This window comes from Trachymyrmex cornetzi, unplaced genomic scaffold (genome assembly GCF_001594075.2).
Source record: "Trachymyrmex cornetzi isolate Tcor2-1 unplaced genomic scaffold, Tcor1.1 scaffold23, whole genome shotgun sequence".
NCBI classification, from domain to species: Eukaryota; Metazoa; Arthropoda; class Insecta; order Hymenoptera; family Formicidae; genus Trachymyrmex; species Trachymyrmex cornetzi.
This window is the reverse complement of record NW_017296956.1, coordinates 1,248,970-1,271,400: the sequence shown is the minus strand read 5'-3', so window position 1 is coordinate 1,271,400 and position 22,431 is coordinate 1,248,970. Positions and strand designations below refer to the sequence as shown.

Genomic DNA, 22,431 nt, shown 5'->3' with positions numbered 1-22,431 from the left:
ATCATAGGTTTTAAATCTATACCATGATGATATAAACACCAAGAGTTTTAAATCGACACCATGTTAGGATTAATATTAATACTGACACGGTGAGAATTATTTAGACATCTCATGAGGTTAAATCCTAGAGTTGGGAAATAACGCCGTTACCTTTCTCATTACTTTTTTTCGGTAACGATCGTTATTTTTTTTCTATCTATAACAGTAACCGTAACATCGTTACATTTTTACAGTAACATTTTTACGGTAACGATTCGGTCATTACTTTCATCGTTACTTCAATTTTTATTAAATGATTTAGATTGGATATTTCGATATCGCTTGCACTAAAAGATGTTTCACTGTGCCCCTAGACGTATGCTTCTATAATTACCCAAGTTGTGTTGTTATAACAAATGAGCGAAGTACTTAAATTTTTTGACTTGTAATACATCTCTTCATGATACATTTTTTATTCAATGTTGTAAATATATTTACACACTAGAAAAAAACAACCGCAGAAGTACAGATAATTTACTTATATTTGTACTATTATTTAAATAATAACTTGTTCCCTATTTTAAAATATCAACTTCTAAGTATCATCTCATGCTAATAAGTTGTCATAAGAATTATGACGTATATTACAATCCCTATAAATATCCTGCACGTCACAAATTTCCTCTCTTTTTCTCTTTTTAGCATAATAAACTCCCTTCTGTATACCTATAACTAGCTGTCATTACATACGTTGTATAAATCGCGAGGCGTACCTATTTATAATCTTTTCGATGTACACATCTCGCGCACGCGTGCATGTCGCGGTTTTAAATGTTTTAATTGTATAAACCTGTATGTATCTCTGCGCAGAACATCCACATAGGTATGTATATAACAAGCAAAATGTATCGGAAAAATGGCACCTTTTTCTGCAGCTACAAATCCTTTTACGCGGAATCGAATTTTTCTGGAAAATTTATTTGAGGTTTATATTAATCCTCTTACACAGCTTCTATCTTCTTTTTAAACTAACGTTTTCCGTAATTCGTCAAATTTTTATTTTATTATAAATGATAACAGAGTCAGGTAATAAAAAAGTAGTAATGTAATACATTCTTAATCTATAAAATTATATTTTAATTATTCATGAATTGCGTTCATTAAATCTTAATTTTTATGTATTTCAACGGAGATTACGTAGGTTATATAAACCGTTATTCTGCATTTAATAAAGAAAAATTACTCGAAATAAGTCATAGCATATGTTTTTAATATATTCCTACTATCAAATCTAACGTCACACTTTAATTGCTATTTTTAGTTAAAAAATTATATGTTAAGATCATCTTCATAGTTTACTGTATCGCTTTTGTATCTAACTTTACTGTAACTTTCGTCTCTGCATTTGTACAAAAAGTAAAAGATCTTTTATGCCCCGCATGTACGATTCCACAACAGCACATTTCTGTAACAGCAGTAGCTCCGTAAACGAGGGTTGGTCGCATGTATTCGGGCTCGATAAAGACTACACACCGTTCGCGGCAACCCTCGCTTGCGCAACCAACCTCTCACCAGGCTAAAATTAGACGAGCAGACGGAACGTCCGGGAGATGGAGGGAGAGACTAGGGTTTATTCAAATTACTCCGGTACTCGGCAATACTCGCGAAACGGACTGCCGGATTTTCGAGGCGGAGTACCTATTGAATTCTCGACGCGAGAACGGAAGTGTCGACGATGCATTCACGACGATGCAGTTGCTTTGTCGTTTCGCGTGGGATTAATGACGGAACGCTGAAGCACACTGAAGATATACCGCGTTTTTGTAGGAGTTTGTCGTCGTTCGCCGAGAGAACATTACATTCATGAATGATTAATTATTATCATTTTGCTGATTAATCTTCGTCACAATGTTCTTTATGCAAAATAACAAAAAACTCTACGTAATGATAGCAAAGTAGCCTTTATATTATCCTGAAGGTTTTCTTAATTTTTCTAGAGGTCATTCTTCTTTTCATTCTTCTTTTTAGTATAGTCATTTAATAAAAAATATCAATACATATTGAATACGTTCCAACAACGTACACAGGCAACATTGTGTAACACGGTATATACGATTCTATTCATTCCAACTATAACACAAAACAACACAATCATAAACAGATAAAATGCTGTGGTTGATTGTGTTGTTTTATGTATCACTTCACTAATAACAAATTTTTACCATTTTCATTGCCATTTATTTTTCTAAAAGTGATACTCCAATAAAATATTCTAAGATTATATTCGAATATATTGGACACAGATATATGACACCTTTTTTTATTTCACTCTGGTGAAATAAAAAAGCTAAGCAACGTTTCAGCTACAAATCGATATTATGTGTATTACTATGTCACATAGTGCATGACTGTGTTTCATTGTTAAAAAGCACTCATTATACATAATACATCATTATATAATGTATTGATATAATATGCCCATATTATCTCTCTATTCTATTTATTATTTTGAATAAAATTTACTAAAATTCTGATTTAAAAAAAACAACGCAGTAGAGTATGTATATAAGCACATTCAGTATTTATAATTTTAAAACCAAATCGACGTATGTATACTACTTTAAAAAAAAATCTTCTTTAAATTAAAGACGAATTTCTTTTCTTGGCACATCTTAATTTATATAGCATTAACTTTAAAATATATAATAAGAGAAGAAAAAATATTACCTTATTATAAGTTCTTTCATTGTCAAAGCAAAAAATAAAAGATAAAATCCCTTGTTTAATTTATCGGTGAGATTTCAAGGATTTTAGAGTGATTCAGCAGATACTAAGGGAACATTAGAGTTTTCGCATAAAAGCACAATATGCTGTTATTAGATAGAAGTAGTTACCGTGGTCTTCTCCAAGCAACGAAGTAGGTGATGATGTTGCAGCTCGAAGATATCCTCCTCTTTGTAAAACTCCTCCAGCTGCAGCCCGCTCTCCTGAGCGGCCAAACGAGCCTCCGCTGCCTTCTTTTTGCTTACGAAAGCGGCACCGCTCGACGCCTTCGCGATTCTGATACGTGCCAATCTAGCTTTCTGTAATATGAAAAAATTCATGTCAGTGCTTTATACTTGTAATAAAATCTAAAATTAAAATTAGTTACAGAATCAGTTCATTTTCTGTTAAAATTATGGTTAAAAGATATAATAAATAAGAATTGAAAAAACCAACATGGACAAATTAAATTTTTGTGACGAATCTTCTGGAGATTTAAATACTTGAAAGTTAATTTCGATTAAAAAATTAATTATAATAACAATAATAATAATAATAATGGAAATATTTTTACTAATGATATTAATACAAATTAATATCATTAATAAAAAGTTAGTTTTTACTAAAAAATTTTTGTTTCTTTTAATAATTAAAATACAAAGCGACGACATGTAAGTTTTGAGTTATTAATAAAAATAAACTTTCATTAATTTAAATCTCTATCATTACTAATATATTTTATTTTTGCTGTTTTTTCAAAATCTAAAATCTGCAGTATATAACTATTCCATTGTATGCTTAAAAAATATGCGCAGTGATTTTAATTTTTATAACCATGTACAATTGATTAAAATAAACTTAGACTTCAGAAGACCCGTCGCGTGAGAAACGTATATATTTGTATTACTTTATGAATTAAGTATACACAAGAATATCTCTCTTTCTCTCTCTTTTTGCCTTCCTTCTCACTTCTCAATGTTTACTAGGATAAATTCCTGCTAAGGCCAGAATAAACTTTTGTTTTGGCGTGGCATACAGCATCCGGAATTCATTGTGCTTCTTTAAATCCCCATTTTACGCTACACGAGGAAGCTTTCGGTTGAAAAATGGCTAACTTTCGTAAATGTTCTACGAAATTCTTAAATTATTGTTGAAAAGAAAGTTTCTCCAAGAAAATTTGCTTTCGATGACTCTTGATTCTCTTTTAAAGTATAAAATTTTTCAGCTTAATTCTTATTTTTACATTATGTGCGTTTTATAATTTACAATAAAACAAAAATGTATTTGAAAACCTTATTTGCAATAACTTCATCTCAATAAATATATTATTATCCACTTATATAACTTATCACCTGTCTTCACTACCTTTATTCTCGCTTATCTTATTTAAAAGACTAGATACGTTCACTATTCCAATAAAACGGAAGCGATCCTCATAAATGTTACAGCTATACATACAAAATACTTCGTGTCTACCATTAAAATTTTGAAGATCTCGATTTCAAAATGAATGTAATATAATATATTATAATTTAACAATGCTTTAGAATTATTAAAATTTTATTACAGATCAGTAGAACACATGTAACGTTAAATCTCAATACTGTTATATAAACTTTAAAACCAATAACTTGGAAGTACCTACAACATACATCATCCAATTGCTTCTTCATTAACAATAAAATAAAATCATAAAAGTGGAACACAACGTGAAAACTTGCGGAGCTCGTAAAGCTTAAGATATAGCAAGCAATATTACTATAGCAGTTGAAAATCTTTGAATCATTTATTTATAATCCCGGACAAGAGAGAAACTATAAATAAACGTGGGTCTTTCCGCCCTGTATTTTTCTAAGCGTCTTTATAAATAAACGACCTTATGCAACCTTATTGACGTCGCATACAACCACGTGTTTAATTTTTTTTTCCTTACGGTCGACCTGCAACAACTATTCGCGCTATTTTATGCGGCAAGAAATTTGCGCGCGACCAGCGAATGCAAATAAGGAGGATGCCAAAAATCTATGAAAAATTGCCTAACGCGTCGCAGGTCACAACAGGTGCCATTTGAAAGGTCTCGAGTAGGTCGAAGTTTTCAATAAGGACGAAATTGTTAGGTACGTTCTTCACAAGTTATAGATCACGAAAGAACTTTTTTATAAATAAAAAGTTGTCAGATCCATTCGCCATCAAGAGCCACCTTCTAGAGTGGTGACGAGCTAAGTCTGGCACCGCAATCAAACTAAATATTTGATCTACATTTTAGTAGATCAAGAAAAGATTGGTGCCGAGACAATAGTCAGTTACTATTGTCAGTGCAAAAATGGCAAGAGAATTGTACGGTACTGTACACACATCTCATGATAGAGATTCAAATACCCGCAAAATCGCTGAGCGACCTCTGAGTGGTACTAAAAGCTTTGACGAAGGTCCGACTTTATTTTATTTTTTATATTTATTTTTATTTTTACTTTTATTTTTTATACACATGGTTTATATACCTGAGTATGATAACTTTTCTTACAAAAAAAAATACAAAAAGATATGCATATAAAAAGTCTTTACTTATAAGTCATAAGAAATAAATTTCGATATTGAAGTTTATCTTCCCCTTTAATATTTATTTTTGTATATTGAAAAAGTTATTTTTAAATTTATAAAAAGATCCAGTCGGAATATTGCATTTCTTCCATAGCAAAACTTCGAACAGATATTACTTTTACTTACAATATTTTAACATTAAACTTTAAATAATCTTGGTAATTCTTAAAAATTATATATATATATATATATCTCAGATAGAGCCAAGTCTGCCAAGATCACATATCGCAAATTGCTACATATTATGTTGGCAGAACTCTAACAGCAGCCGAGTATCCCGTATGAAAAGGAACTATTTAGAACTACTCAAATTTATGTAGTTACTATTCAATTTCTATAGTTACTCGACTAGTAACTGTGGCAATTACGTGCGAGAATAATACTATTCCATTACTGTCCACGCAGTTACTTTATAGAACTATTCGCTAATAATCGTAGTTACTATTTAATTACAGTTTAGTAGATGCGAATGGTTACTTTTCAGAACTATTTGCCAAAAGTCGTAGTCACTATTCAATTACTATTTCATTAAAAATTATTATCATCGCTATTATCCCATGCAGATAGCAAAAGCTGAAGTTATTTGCCGTGAGAATAACATGAAAGACGTCACTTTGACATCAAAATAGGTATAACTTCATTTTCGAAGAAATAAAAAACAGTATAGTTATTCCAAACATAAACTGATCGTTGAAAGCTGTTTCGTAAACGTTGCGGCTAGAATTTTGATATAATAGAATAGTATCGGAATTTCAGCGGTTTTACGCGATATTACACTGCGAATAAACTCTCGACAGACTCTTTTCCGGCCGCAAACGAGGATTAACGGCAAAGTCCGCGTGGCCATGTATCGACCGTGTTAATTTTGTAACTTTCGCAACTTGCGCTATTTAATTGCGGAAATTGTGGCAGACGGTTATGAGCGCTAATTCAATGTCCACATTTCGAACAGCCGTGTACGATCATTAAGAAAATAATGAGCTAAGATGTACCATTCGTTCTTTGTAAGATTCTCCGGAAAAATATTAGAGGAAAGTCGCCGATACTGACATAGGTCTCCTAAAGTAACACCCCCTTATTTTTCGGAAACTAACTATTGCACTTTATTAATACTAATAAAATCATGATCTGTTTAGCTAATTAAAGAAGTACAAACTCATAATTTGTAGATTTGTGGCTTATTTCTATATCAAATCAGCTAAAAACGAATTCTACAAATGCGAAAATAAAATTCTTACGATTTTCTTTTGCAAATTGTGAGGTTTAAATAATAGTGACTATAATATTGATAATGTTACGTCATTTTAAATACTTGTAGTTTCCGAAATAAATTTTATTTATATTATTTTTCTCTTAGTCTTTTCATAATACGATTTTTAATTTAAAATTGGAGTGCAGTGTAAACCGACACACCTGTCCGTAAAACAGATCATGAGCTAACTTAATCTTTATAATGTTGCTTTATAGTGTCAAATAAGTCTATTGGAGCTGAAGGTAATCGTGCATATATGGAACAACTCTAGAAAAACGCGTTACATATTTGCATCTTGCAGAACAGCATAAAGTAAATGTGCATATAATTCAATAAAAATGTTTTATAACGAAGTAAAATGATTCTAAAAAATCTTATATACATTCACTTATAGGTGCTTTATACAGATAATTCCTGTAAAAGAAAAAGAATAGGAATACGTAGCATTACTGCCTACTGTGTCAGTTTTGGAGCCCATTTTGTCAGACGCTCATTTTTGCATAACTTACGAAAAACTTAATTATTGCAAAATTGCTAACAGTATTATAAAAATTACTTATACTATCTGATAAAAAATACTTTTTACTTTGTATTTATGTTTTTGAAGTTGTATTGTTACCTTTTGTTTAAGAAATATTGTCTAAAAACAAAGTGGTATGTCGGTATCGGTGACCTTCCTCTAGTATATATTTTTGTGAACAATATCGATAGTTACTATTAATCGGCTAATTAGAGATTGAAAATTAAAGTTTCAATGTTTCTCTATATATCAGTTCTATTTTTGTTACAAAGATGCGATAAAAGCGCGTTATGACCCGAGGGTCGAAGTATTTGCTTCAGTCGATAGAAATGTAGACACGAGGAATTGAATGCTCTTTCTACCAAAGAAATTTATTGCGTTTTCATAAACGACTTGTAAATAGAAGTTATTTTCCACATAGAGTCAAGGACATGTGTATCATTTCGTAACACGAAATTGTTAATAAAATATCGTATATTAAGTAAAATATATGGGATATGTACAGTAAAAAATCGTACGTCCATATGTAGAACTTTTCTTGTGTTACCACATTTTGATTATTACTTCAATGTAAAATAAACATACAACTGATATGTTATTATTTTTGTAACATTTTGATGTGTTAGATTCATGTCACCTTTCTAACTTAACAATTGCATATGTCAATTAAAAATGGAATATTATTTTGAGTGTTTTTAACACAATTGTTTCAATTAATCTATATATCTCAAAGTCAATTTAAAATCTAAGAATTTTTTCATTCACATTATACAAACAAAAATGTTTTATTAACATTTTCTTTCGAGTTGCTGCAACTACTCTTCTATGTACTCTACTTATTTTATATGTTAGTTTTAAATCACCCTTAAAGTCAAAATAACAAATATAGATGTAAAGTATTGTGTCAATTATTTAACATTACTAGTTCGTTAATAAATAACACAAGACGAATGAGTTACTTTAACTTAAAATTTAGAGTGGATCTCCTGGGACATGTAAAAAATGTTAAAATTAACATTTTCTTTTTTACTGTGTGCAAATATCGTGACAGCTGTCTCGCATTTATGATACTTTGTGTTCATTAACTCACGTTAATTAATAAATGTTGATGAAAATATTAATATAAAAATCGTGTGCTCCTTGCTATTTTTAAAATATCCAGGTCAGCAGAACGCAAATATTTTTATCACGCATTTAGCATTAAATAAGCTCGTGTGACTTCAAGAAACGTATTCTGATCATCAAATATAGCACGAGATATCGCAATCCGATAACTCTCGCATTCAATTAAGCTCAGATACGTCTAAGTCCGTATCACAGACGGACGCATTTTCGATAAATGAACCGTAATAGAGAATTATACGGATCTAATTCCGTCGCAATCCAGAAATTTCAAGCAGTCGGTTATAGTAAATTCGCTAAGATTATGAACCGGAAATTCTCCGCTTATCTCGAATTCGCGATAAATGCAAGGTACCAAGGTAAGAAGCCGCAAGGTCGTGGAACAGAAGTCAGCTTACCGATTTACGTTCGCCTCGGTATATTTTCGCGAGGTAAAATTCTGGCCAGAACTGCAGCCGCGCTTTTCCGCGACGTGCCATTCGGTACTCGCGGATGTTTATGCAGTTACGATCAAGGCGTCTGCGAAGTGTCAGGACTCTCCTCGAATACACTAATCGCGGCTTCACTGCGCTTTACTGTCACACCACGACGACGACTGTCGGGAATTGAGAGTAGTAATGCAACCTGACATACACGCACACATACACACACACACACGCACGCACACACACACACAATACTGAATCGTCGCCAGCTGTGATTGAATGTGGCTTATAAAGCCGCAATGAAAACGCAGCAAAGCAAAGAGGCGAAATCGAGCTTTCATACAGCTGATATAGTTATATATGATGAACAGTACCCGACTTTTGCGTGTAATAAAATGCGACGCGGAATATATTGGATTGATTAAATATCATTTTGGTGCTTCCAGTTATAATCAATTTGAATCAAGGTAATTACAATAATTATATATAGTATAATGAGAAGAATTAATTTAGGCTAAAGAACATATGATTCTATAAAAAATTTGCAATTACACGCGCGTTTTACAAATACATTATATAAAAAATAGAATCACAGATAATAGACCACAAGTAGCACACAGTGCCTACAAAGCGTTAAAAGAAGCGCTAAAAAAGTGTATATAAACGGTTTTTTTTGCTACTTGGAATCATTCTAAACAATAAGAGATTTTTCTCTACCACTTCTTCCCGTTTTGATTTATTTTTAGAAAAGAGTTATGACCTGTCTCAACGTGTTCGATAAGGGATGATGATGGAACGGCAATTGAGCCGCGCTCTGATCTTCTACTTATCCTTATTCGACATTTAAAATTCATCGCAATCCACGCGACGGTAATAAATAATTCCATTCTTTAATGTTAAACAAAATTTAATTTATTTAAAGCGACCATAATCATTCGTTAAACAAATTATGTCGTAGTACAAAATCTTGATTCGTCAACTTGAACTCGCCTTCGATCGAGTCTCGTCAGAAATTTAAAAAACTGGTTACATTTAAAAGATTTGGAGCAGCAGAAACTTCTCGAAAAATTATGCACGCGGCTAATCGTCCGACTATCCTCACATTACCAATTTCTTCGAACTCGTTCGAAATTCAGCGAATTAGTCCAAACATCATCAACCGACCCTCTGGGATATAATCTTTGTCACGGAGTATGTCCGTTGCCGCTTAGAAACATAAAAAAATGGGAGACAATATCAAACGATACATTTCTTGAAGTCATATAAACTTATTTGATGCTGAACGCACAATAAAAATATTTGAATCCTGCTGACCTGGATGTAAAATATTATGAAATATAAAGATAGAAGAAAATTTAGAAAATTTTTATTTTAAAAAATAATTATTTTTTATATACTATTATTAATCAAATAAAGAAATGAAAGGAATAGCATTTTGGAATGCATCGTACACGAAACAGTAAACGTTCAAAAAAAATATTTTGTCGAGACATCAAATCGCTTAATTTCCTTATCGTCGTTACATTACGAATATGTCTTTCCGAAGAAGCTTTTACATTTCGAAACCACGAAAGGGTTATCAATGTCTGGCAGCGTCGCCGCCGGAAGTTAGATAGATTCGCGAATGCATTCAACCCACCGGCATGGTATCGCTTGTGAAACGAGGGAAAGTAGAAGTTCGACTGAAACGTATCTACAGCTTGCAGCGGTTTCACAGCCCAAAGCGGACACAATCGAATATTTGAACAGCTAGTCGCCGAATAGACGCGTGCACAAAACAAAAGAGCCAATGATAACAATATTGTACATTCATGTGGCTGTAGGCAGCAATTAAAAAATGCATGACGATTCTCCGCGCAATTACTAGAAAACTATGTCGTCAGAAACTGTGTTAGCGAATGTAAATTCTTACATGTATACTATATCTCGTTTCGCTCGAACGCGCAATTAATTAAATCTTTTACAACGAATGATTAATAATTTTTAAAAACTACAATCTTTTTTTATTCGCTATGTTGCCATATATTGTATATCTGATACCTAAAATTCCTTTATATTAATAAAATCTTATTTTTAAAACAGTACATAAATTTCACATATTTTAATATTTTCCAATGATTTTTTGAAAATCATATGGTTTCTGTAAGATTTATCCAAAAATTTTGATTTCGGTTTCGGCTGAAAAAACCGAATATTCATTTTAGTTTTCGGCTGAAGGTAAAAAGTTCAGTCGGACTCTACTTTAACCAACCGTATTTTGAAACCAATGTAGTAAACATGTATCTTGAACATCACAAATAATCGATGAGATTCCTTATATATTCACGTCAAACACTCGACTTAAGATGTATTGAAACTTTACAAGGAATTTCATCGAGATTTGAATTGTTGAAGATGACTCTAATATGAATTCGAATGAAACGTTCAGTTTTCTGTTATTCACTTATCAAATATATGAATAACTTTTTTTTAATCTCTGAATATTATTTACAATGCTTGTCTCCTATTAGTCTATTGTTCATTTAGTACATTGTTTATTCGCATCGAAAGACATTATTTTAATGTTTTAAAATACGTGTAAATGTCAGGCATGCTTCGTTTTTAAAAAAAAAAAGTCTATCTCTCGGGATCTGCGATGCATTCATTGAAGCTCACCAAAATCTCTCTCTCTCTCTCCTGATGAAATCTCAAAGGAGTTCTCTCTCTTTGCTCTATCTCTCAACCTCTTGCAGAAGAAAACGCAATTCTGAAGACCACTTTTACCCTTTTTAGAAAAACCTGAGAAAGTAGGTCTTGCATAATACATAGCAAGCGGTAGGCTTTCTTCAAAGAAAGAAAGAAAAAAAGAAAAAGCCCCGAAAGCTTTAGATTTGCCCACCTCTCGTCCGTGACCCGCGTTATTTCGCAGCATTCGCCTAATTAACTTAGGCGGATAAGCGGCGGGCGAAAGCTCACGATCGTTACCGATCGCGTTATACTCTTTTCTTATCGTCGACACGCGGCTAGAATTAATTGTCGAATACCACGCGAGGGTCATCGCGTGTATCCATGGTATGTTCACATCACTCTATTATCAAACCGAATTCGGAAATTCCCGTCAAGAAGCCACTACCTGTTAGGTCTGCACAGGATTCAATGTCACAATCAATATGTATAATTGTTTCAAGTAATCGTTACTCCAAAACAACTGATTCCTAATTGCTTTGCAAAAATCAATTTAAACAATCATTAAACGAATGTGTCGGAACTAAATTATTTGACTTACAAATATTTAAAAATCATAACTTAGATGTGGCCCTTATATATTTATAATTCGCATCTATTCAATGTTTAAGTAAATTAACCCGCATTTCACTAAAATAACAAAATATAATATAAATTCGATATTAAAACGATATAATAATATTGTCCGTTTCCCAGAGAAAAATGTCTAGTCGCATGAAATAGAAATGTTAATACCATGTTTCGGTATCGTCTTCGAAAATATAAGAGACTACCGTAATTTTGCCGTTGGCAGAAACTGCGATATCACCGATTTGATCAAGAAAATAAGAGAATTCTATCCAATATTTGCAAATGTGGTAAACCAATCCAAAAACCGCAGTATCAATGCTAGTATTACTCAAACTTATACAAAACATTCAATCGAAGTGGTTTCATGTGAAAATACATACTAATTATGTGTTATTAATTAACGTTGCGTCACGATGCCAATTGTGTAATACATTCATGTCGTGCTTACAACAATTTCTCGGCCAACCTATCATTCGTGATTAATTTTAACTCATTATCACGGTGATTGATATCAAAAATTACGAAAAGCTATTGATTCAATTACGTCATTAAAATTATGATCCTTAAATTTATATTATCATAATTAGAAATAATTATTAATTATTAATAAAATTTTATGTTAGAAATTTATAATACCCAAATAGTAGAAATATATTGTAAATATTGAAAATGATATGCGATAATATTTTAAGAAATGTAATACCTAATTAATATTTGAATGATTTCATCAAATATTATATGTACCTATGTATATTTGGATGTTAATTTCATATTTTCATATTATCATAATTATTGATGATGATTCGCTTGTGTGACACACATGCATTGAATGATTTTCCATATCATGTAAATTAAACTGTATTAATTAATTGTTGCGACAGTTGCATAATAATTTGCGCTGGAAATTGCAAACTGCGTTCACTACATCCTCGCTCTTATATTTCAGCCATTAACAATTTTAATAAATGAACTTCTTTTCCAATATTAAGTACAGCATATCGTATTGGAAAACATAATAAATATATAATCAAAAAGCATTAACAAATATGACGACGGAATTGCAAATATCAATATGCTTGATTAATTGTTCTGCATGTAACGTCGCATTAACAAGAATATGCAATGAAAAGTGGGGAGTATCGTTTAAAAAATTCAAATTAACCTCGCTCTGACCTTGATAATGCCATACAAGGTCAAACCAACAGTTCTATCTTATGTCCTTCTCGAAGTCACAAAACTTGTTCTCTAAAATGCGCTATTCAAGAGGTAGGTATTTAAGGTCATCATTTAAAATAGAACACTTTGTATATGATATATTAATGGGTAATCATGAATTTACAAAAGAATATTTTTTATTTTATAAGCCAATATTAAAATACAAAATATAAAAGTATATAAAATATAAAAGTGTTATATAGATGGATTTTTATAAATAAATATTCTAAGTTGACACAAAAAATACATTTTTTAACATTAAATAAAAAATATATAAATGTGAAATGTAATTATATTAAAATATGCCATAAAATATATATACATAGACACATATGCTTCTTAACATATTGCAAAAAGAATTTATTAAGTAAATATTGTAAAAAATTTCTTCTTTTAACAAATTGAGCAAGAGCACATACCCAACGCGTTTGGAGAAGTACGGGATAATATTCCAAAATATAGTAGAAAATCCGACCATCTCTTTGAATGTTTGGTCGAGTACTTCAAACGCATTCATGAATGGAAAACGAGAGTGGAGATGTTCTTTGATGTTCTTAAAAAAAAAACGTATCCACTACTACCAAAAGTTAAGAACATACAACGATTAAAAGAACATCATCTATATTTTATGATACATATAATATATTTATAAATATAAATAAATATAAATTATATTTCACATTTATATATATATATTACTTATATATAATATAAAATTAAAAAATATATTTTGTATTAATTTGGAATAGTTATTTACAGAAAATAATATATAAAAAATGTAATAAATGTTACAGGAATATTTGTTTAAAAAATATTCTTGCAAACACACATGAATGTTTACTAAGATATACGTATTAATAAATGTGATAATAAATATATTAATAAGATGCGTCACCTTCCTTCAGGCCAAAGCACTATTTATTAGAAAGTTTCCGCGCGTCGCGTCGAAAAATTAAGGTCAGTTATTTACATCCCGTCTCGCGCACATCCGTTAGTCAGCCCAGATATTGGTGATTATTATTTGCGTTAATATCCTTGGTGGTGTGTTCTAATTACCTCCTACGTGCGTATCAATCGCAATTAATTAGAAATGCGACATCACGAAAGCTTGACAATAATTCACACGACTCGCTAGAAACGCCATCTAAAATTTCCTGTTAGAATTTTTGATTTAAATCGCCGCTTATAATTAACCCGCATGACGAATAGTTAAAAATAAAATCCTACATATATATTATTTTTCTTCCATCACTCTCAAAGCTAAATTTAGTTAATTTAAAATTTATAATTAAAAAAAATATTGTCCATCGTGTTAATTTAACATAAATTTAAAATTTAACTGGTTTTTACGTATTCAAGTACTAAGCTTAATATAATTTTGTTGATAAAAAGATCGATTCTTCTCTAAGCTTTTTTCTTTACTGAGAATCAATATCTTAAGATCTGTTAACACAAAATCTAAATCCTAATCTGCAGTCTTAAAATTTTGGTACAGCATTCGCAATGGATTCGATAAGAATAAAAAGATTTCTCTATAGAAAATTCTCATCAAATCCATATCTTTCTCCAATAAATTCATCCACATTTGGTAAACAATATTTAACTACAATTCTGATGAAATTATTTGTTAATAAATAAAGATGGAAAGAAGTTTTCAACTTTGATAAAAAAAAATATTAAAAAATGATAAATCACAGCTTCATTCTGTGATGGAGAATGATCCAACGAGACGATTTTGATTAATGGGCCCACGCGATCAAATCGTTAGGAACTGTTTGCGATGTTAAGAATAAACGCAAGCACACGTTACACTGCAGTCGCGCACAACTGTTTGTTTACTAGAAAAGCGACGCGATAAATTTAAACAGCTGGCCAATGACGTCAACGATTTGATCGCGCATCACAAATGAATAAAAAATCAGTAGTCAGAGAGTTTTTCTCTTCACCGAGAAAAGATATAAAGTATATTCTGGAAACAAATTCTAGAAAGCTTGTGTGACTAACAATAAGAGAGATGCGACGATTATTTTTATTTATTCATGATTAATTTAGACGAAAAAAAAATCATAAATCATCAAGCGTTGCTCTCGTAAATTTAATAAATAAAATGCTGAAGTAATACAAATCTAAATAATAACATTTATTTTAGATAAAAACTATACGGAAAATTTTTTTGTTATTCGTCTTATAATACAGATAAGCAGTCTAGTTTTTAGGGAGGGTTGAACCTCGCTTTGTTTTAAACCCGCTTCGCTTTATAAAGTGTCATTAATATAACCGCTTATACTGTTCGTTTTATTATTGTATTTTATAAAATAGCTTTTTGCAGGAGTCACAAAAAGCCCTTTTAATGGCTTTAATTTTAACCAGAAATGAAGATTTTAACAAAGTTTCATCAAAATAAGAGATAATCGGCTTTCAGAAATCTAACGAGGGATAATGGAATATTCACCACCGTTACATAATGCTTGCAAACAGACAATTAATTCGCATGCGTATCGTCGACGAGAGAAGATGACTGAAACTTAATTAGTGTATGCGCTAAAGATAAAAAAAATAATATGCAAATACAGAAGTAAATGCACCGTCGAGTACAATAAGTCGAGATAATTTTAATTAAACAAGTCAAAAATACCAAAATAGTGAAAAACATTACAATTACAAATATAAGAATTTAAAAAATATACCTATAATTATTAGAAAAGGAACAAAATAAAATTTGTTTATATATTGTAGAGAAAAATTAAAAAAGTATGTGTTAAAATTTTTTTAATGTATTAAAAGTGTGAAACTAATAATGTTTAAGGAGCAAAAAAAAATTTTTTTTTAATTGATTTTAAATTGACAAATTTAAGCAATAAATGAAATTAGAAAAATTAAACTAAGTTAAAATAAATAGATACTTTTTACTGTATAAATATATATATGCCAAGCATAATACAAAGTGAAATTTTCAATCAGTCTCGACGAAATCTATTTAACAGCTCTCACAGTTTTCAACTCATTATTTACCTTAAGATAATTTACAAATGTTTCCGTTAACTGGCAAGATTTATTGAAAACCGCGCGCGAAAGTTAGAATGAGTTTTGCGAGTATCTACAGTTTTTCGTTCGAGCACCAATTGTCGAGATCAATCCTATTACGCATGTGAAGTTAACGAAAGCTAAAGGTAAACGACTGTTTGAAAGTGTATTTATATAACTAAGCTGCTAAAGTGCGAGCTTTTTACAATAAAACAAACTTCGACTTCTAATGAGAACTTAGTTGACTTCATTATATCTTACAAGTTAATCTCTAACAATAAGTAACAGTAATGTAAATTAATCATAAAATAATAGCTTTCATTGAAAATAAAACTTTCTCTTCTAAAGTGTATATTTAAAGAGACTTGAGTAATCCATGAACATTTCATACTCTTACACGAAAATATATATATATATAATACAATAAAATTTCATTTCTTTAATTCTCTCCACTTTGATGGGATATATCGAAAAATGATATGCTGTATTATTACACCACATAAGTATATTATACTGACCATGCAAACATAGTAAAAAGGATCGATGCAATGGACAGTAAGGTAACCGACATTAAACGGAGATTCGTGTCGTTGCTTGCGATGGTCTGGGCGGAAAATCGATCCGGACCCTTGTTTGCCCGTTAACGCCGGACGTGACATTAAATGCAGATGCAAAGTTCACAGTGGCGTTTACTGACAATGTAGGTATGTATATCGATGACGGCCATGCAGCCCGTAAATCACATAGCTATTACGGTAGTCCATGTTCGATCGCCAAGCGTGTAATATGCGGGGAGATAATAACCGTGAATGACTTTATATTAACCCAGCAACAATGACTTGAGGGCTCCCCTTTTACGGTAAAAACTTCCACGACGTGAGACTGCACAATTCCTCACATCCGAAATTCGATATTACACGCTCGGTGACATTTTACCTAGCATTCCTGCGTAACATTTTAATTACTACATTTTAAATAATATTGATTTTGTTTAACTTATTATTATTTTAAATAATATTGTTCGAGATGCGTAAGATGCGTAGGACACTCGCGCAAAGTTATCTATTTCTATTTCCGGTCAGATTTTCGAATTACTTCAGCAGATGTTCATACAAAATCGAAGTGTAATTTAACGTATTACTATATAACTGTTAGCATCAGTTCATTAACACCTGTTCATATAGAAACAGAAATCGCATAGATTGAAAATCGCAACATATGGAATATTTAATAAACGATTATAAAGCGCTTTGGATCAGCATAAATCATAAAAATAAGCAAAATACAGTATCAGATATTTATATGAACAGTTTTCCTTCCAACGCTCCTTTAATCTTCTTGGTTCCTTCAGTCTCTAATAATAATCTGCGCGATTGTTCTTAAATTTAATTAACTTTTTAATATAATACGTGTTCTGCATGACGATTAATCGTCATGAAATTTGACGCAGATTTTTTTTTCTTTAAGAAGATTTCTTTAAAGAAATCTAAAAAAAAAAATCTACGTCAAATTTCACTAAAACTCTGTTTTCAAAATATTTGAGGTAGCGCTGAAGCACCATGATTCACTAGAGTACTTTAAATTCTACTATGATACACGAGACGCGTCGCGCGATTCCGTAGTGTCACGAGAATTCGACGCAAAAGTTCAAACGTCGACGAACACAGGAAAGAAGACCGTTGACGAAAAATCCGTCACTGTTCAAGAGAGAGAATCAGAACAAACGTGTCCATGCATATGTAGATGCGGCCGTATCTGCAATGCAGATCTGCGCGGCATCGGCGAGTCGACCTTCGTGAAATCGAATGATCTGAGACTTTGCAATTCCGCATGAAACAATTCACAAAATTACAAAATAAACGAAAATTAAAAGCAGAAAACAACAAAAGATAGATAAAAAGAGTGAAAGAAGGAAAGAAAAAAGCCAAATACAATGGACTTTCTACAATAAGTTGTTACTTTAAGTTTTCAGTCTCAAATCGTAAGAAATTAACCAATCACAGTTGAATGCAAGAAGAATAATCGATTATGATTGTCAATTTCTTATAGTTTAAGACTTAAACCTTAGATAATGACTTAATGAAGGAAGCCTATATAAGATAAAACAAAGATAATTAATCTCCTATAGATTTTCGAATTATAAAATAACGATTGACGATCATATTTGTTTTATTTTTAATATAGCGTAGCCTTCCACGTCATAGATATTTTTCCAAAAAGATAGATGCTTTTATTATCCATAATTTTCATAAACAAAAAAATTATAAATTTATAAAATGTTTCATAACTTATTTTTTTTTGTAATATTAAATATAACATCTCTCTTTCAAATAATGTGAATATACGAATAAGAAATAAAAGCCTAAACTTCATTCAAGCTGGATCTTTAGTGCTTAAATAATTTTGTGACATTACTGCTCTTCTTATTCGATGTCAATTTTTTTACATATTAAGTATGTATATAAAACATTAGGACTAAGCAATTAACGATAGATTCTTGGGGCTAAATTTTCATAATAAAAAGCAAAATAATAAATAATATTAAGCAAACAGAATACTTTCAAAGGACAAACAATACTTATACAACAAATAATGTAAAATATGCATCAATCAGCTATTAATTTTTCTGTAATAGTTGATTAAAACTTAATTTCTTAATTCTCAGGAAATTACGTCCCGAAAAAGTCTCGCTCGATACAATTTCGCCAGTTAAAGTGAATTATATCGTTCAATTTATAACTGCGACGTAAATCCTTTTTACTTACAACATGGTGCATTTTTGGGAAATCGAGCGAAAAGATTTAAGGGAGCGTAGCTAACTTCTTCCTTCGGTTAAGTGTAACTCCATCTCTCTTTTTGAGATCGATCTGGACGAATCATCGATGTCTCCTTAAATCGCCGCAAGTATGTCGGCACGAGCAAGGTAAACGCATATAAGCGTACACGTGTGAGAATAAATCGTCCATTCGCGCGAGAGAGATTTAAAAGATCATTCTCTCGCCTCAGAATAAATTTCACTCGCACATTCCTCCCGCGAGTTATTCTAAAAATATCGCACAACGAATGATATTTTGCGTGAGGGAACACAAGTGATAGACGCAGCGTCTCGAGGGAAGATATTTGAGGCGGTGATTTTGTCTTTTCTTCTTTCTCTATTTTTCGAGACAAATTCTGCCAGAATTCTTTTTACGGATCGATCGATGCGCTGCCGAAATGTCGACGCTAAAAATGGTAATCGTGTCACAGGAACGAAGCGAGTGTATGAAAATGACCGTTCTTATTTCATCGTGATAAGAGAACTTTTAAGAAGATCTGAAAAAATTGCTCTTCTTTTCGATATTTATAAAATAGAAAGTGAAACGATTTATATAATAATCATTTTGATAGAGTCAATTCCTTTAAAACATGATGTTAATTATAAATCTATAATTTTCAAAAATCTACTTGTTTTATTTGAAATTAACATAAAAAATTTTTGTACTATGACGTTTTAATAGTATTAATAAAAGGATTCTACTCATTTTTTATCAAGAATACAATTCTTCAATTATTTCTGAATTTTTGGAAATTACAATACTCGAGAAAATTAGATACAACCGTAAAAGCCAAAAAAGTTTTAAATTCTTTATCGGAAGGGATAACTTGTTTTCTTTCTTTGACGACATCAGTTTGTAAGATGCTCGGTTAAATGGTCGTAACTGTGCCACGGGGACGAAGTTACAAGCTACACGTGGGTGAGAATAAATCGTCCGACTTCTGGAAACGACGACGCGAAACGAGCTAACGTGTCATCGACTGCGACCCGACTGGGAACTACCACTTCCTCCCTATAATGGAAGAAATATCTTCGAAACGTCGATATTGGGAAGACACGAAAATGGCAACGGGAGAGTTTCTCACCTTCGAGAATGTCGATCGCGTAATTTATACACTCCTCCGTTCGCAGCCAGTCATCTCTGATATTGTTGCATACAGATCAACACTGACAATGAGTGAGTTGCATTTTACATTTTAATATTGCTCTTTATTTCTCTATTTTATTTCTCTGCTTTACGAAAAGATTTAAGAATATAAATTTTATTACATGTTACGTCACGCATAGTAAGCAACAAAACTTAAATATAAAAAATTAACTTCTAACATTAATAAAAAAATATAAAGTAAAATAATAATAAAAAATAAGTTAATCAAGGATATTTATTTTTCTCTCCATAAATAACATATCGCATGTCGGCATCATTTCGGCACGTTTCAGAAGAAAGCATTCTTTTTTTAATAATGTAATCCTGCATAGTAGAGCAGTCACGCGATATAACGAAACAATGGAATGAAAACTCTGTTGCTCTGCCTCGCTCACGACTTTGATATAGAACGGCCTTGAGCTAGCAAAGCGAGTTTTCTAGCTTGAAGACAGCATCCAGAAGTATCGAAATTTATTGTACCAGAATAAAATGTATGCTTGATGGCGCGAACAGTGACGAAGCTATTTGTAGATGCGCATCATACATATGAAAAGAATACGATAGCATCTCAAGAGATTCTACATGAAACTGTAATGCATACATATCAGCGTAGCATAAGTTTTAATCATTAAACGCAAAAAACATATTAAATTATTATTAGAGAGAGAGAGAGAGAGAATTGTGATATTGACCTTAATATGATCACTTCAATTAATCTTTAATTAATCTCTTCAAGTCATAATTTACTTTTATATAATATACCAGAAATAGCAAATAGTTCATTTTTTATAAATTATAGAGACTCAATTTTCCCTCTATTTTACACAACTTTTTAAACTTTAACATTTTACCATTCAATATACCTTAATAATTAATTATAAGTCTCAGTTTAAAATTATGTTAATATTTACTCCAAAATTAAAAGATGGGTAATGTTCTATCATTTATTTTCGTAATTTGTAAAAGTCTCTTTTCTTCTCAATTTGTAAAAAATCTTTTGTCATCAGATTTTAAATAAATTAATATACAAATTTTTGAAACATTTTACTTACCCTTTGTGCCTTCCGTTTATCAGCACGTTGGTTTTGATGATATATTCTGCTGAAATTACTGACGATAACAGGCACCGGTAAAGCGATCACTAGGACACCGCTCAAGGAGCATACACCCCCGACGATTTTTCCCGCAATCGTTTTCGGAACCATGTCACCGTAGCTGAAACAAACAGAAAAATATTTGTTAAAGCAGCAGTTTCGTGATTTATACGAGATAACATTCCGTAAATTTCATAAAGTAAGAATACCAAAATTAATATACTAAATTTCAAATTTAGTACATAAGTTTTCTTTCCGAAAATCAGAACATTTAGAAAATAAAATTAAATTTGCCAAAAATATTCAAACTCAAGTTACAATTATGTGATAGTTTATCAATTCTATTCAAATTCTAGAATTTAATAACTACAAGATTTATAAAGTTCTAGAATTTAATAATTAGAAAATTTATAAATTTTTCGAATATAAGAATTCTAAATTTTAGTGTAATTATAAATTATAATAAAGTTTCAAAAAAATCTAGAAAAATTTACAATCAAAATTCAGAAATCTAAACACTCTAAAATATATTTCGAGATGCTAAATTATTATAGCTCCCATATATGTATATATAACTTGCACATATTAACAGTCGAAAATTTTGTTTCTAGCTGCTTAAACCTTCAAATTTATCAGTACCAGAACTCCATATTCTACAATCCAATACATTTCTAAGGTTTCCAAACTCGTAGGGTTATGTTGATTTCGAGATACCATACATAATTCCAAGCGAATGTCACGCTTCACGCATCAGAAATTCATTCGTGAAGCATTGTTATGAGCACTGTTGGCAACACAAAACAGTAGTAGCTTAGACAAACGATCCGGCCAAGTGTTCAGAAGGCACGATGGAATTATACATTCCCGACGTTGTCGCCCACGGGAGCACGCATCGCGACGAGGGAAACGAGAGAGCGATGGATAATTCACAGCGTGCTTGAAGAATTCAGTCGTAAAAGATACATTCGTCCTCGTTTCTCAGCCGTGCGAATGTCCATCCATAAAACTTTTCCGCGGCTACGTGGCTAGCTATGTAGTCTACCATTTCCCACAAGGTTTCCTAGTCCAATTCCATTACACATTTACTGTGTATCGAGTGACGCAAATATGTACGACCGGCAAATATGTGCAGTAACCCTCGGCTACCTATTTAACTTCCTTTCGTGACAACGCGTGTTTA

The 22,431-nt window shown here is 31.4% G+C and overlaps 1 protein-coding gene across 7 annotated transcripts in view; it reads right to left on the bottom strand.

The window, feature by feature from the left end:
• Positions 1 to 22,431, bottom strand: part of Shal (potassium voltage-gated channel protein Shal) — a 116,342-nt gene that overhangs the window by 62,322 nt on the left and 31,589 nt on the right. For all 7 annotated transcript variants that reach the window (XM_018506949.1, XM_018506947.1, XM_018506948.1 and 4 more), the window contains exons 2-3: positions 21,210 to 21,372; positions 2,874 to 3,062 (exon numbers count right to left, since the gene is read on the bottom strand). In XM_018506949.1, coding sequence (XP_018362451.1) covers positions 2,874 to 3,062; positions 21,210 to 21,372 — 352 coding nt within the window. The remainder of the gene's footprint in view (positions 1 to 2,873; positions 3,063 to 21,209; positions 21,373 to 22,431) is intronic.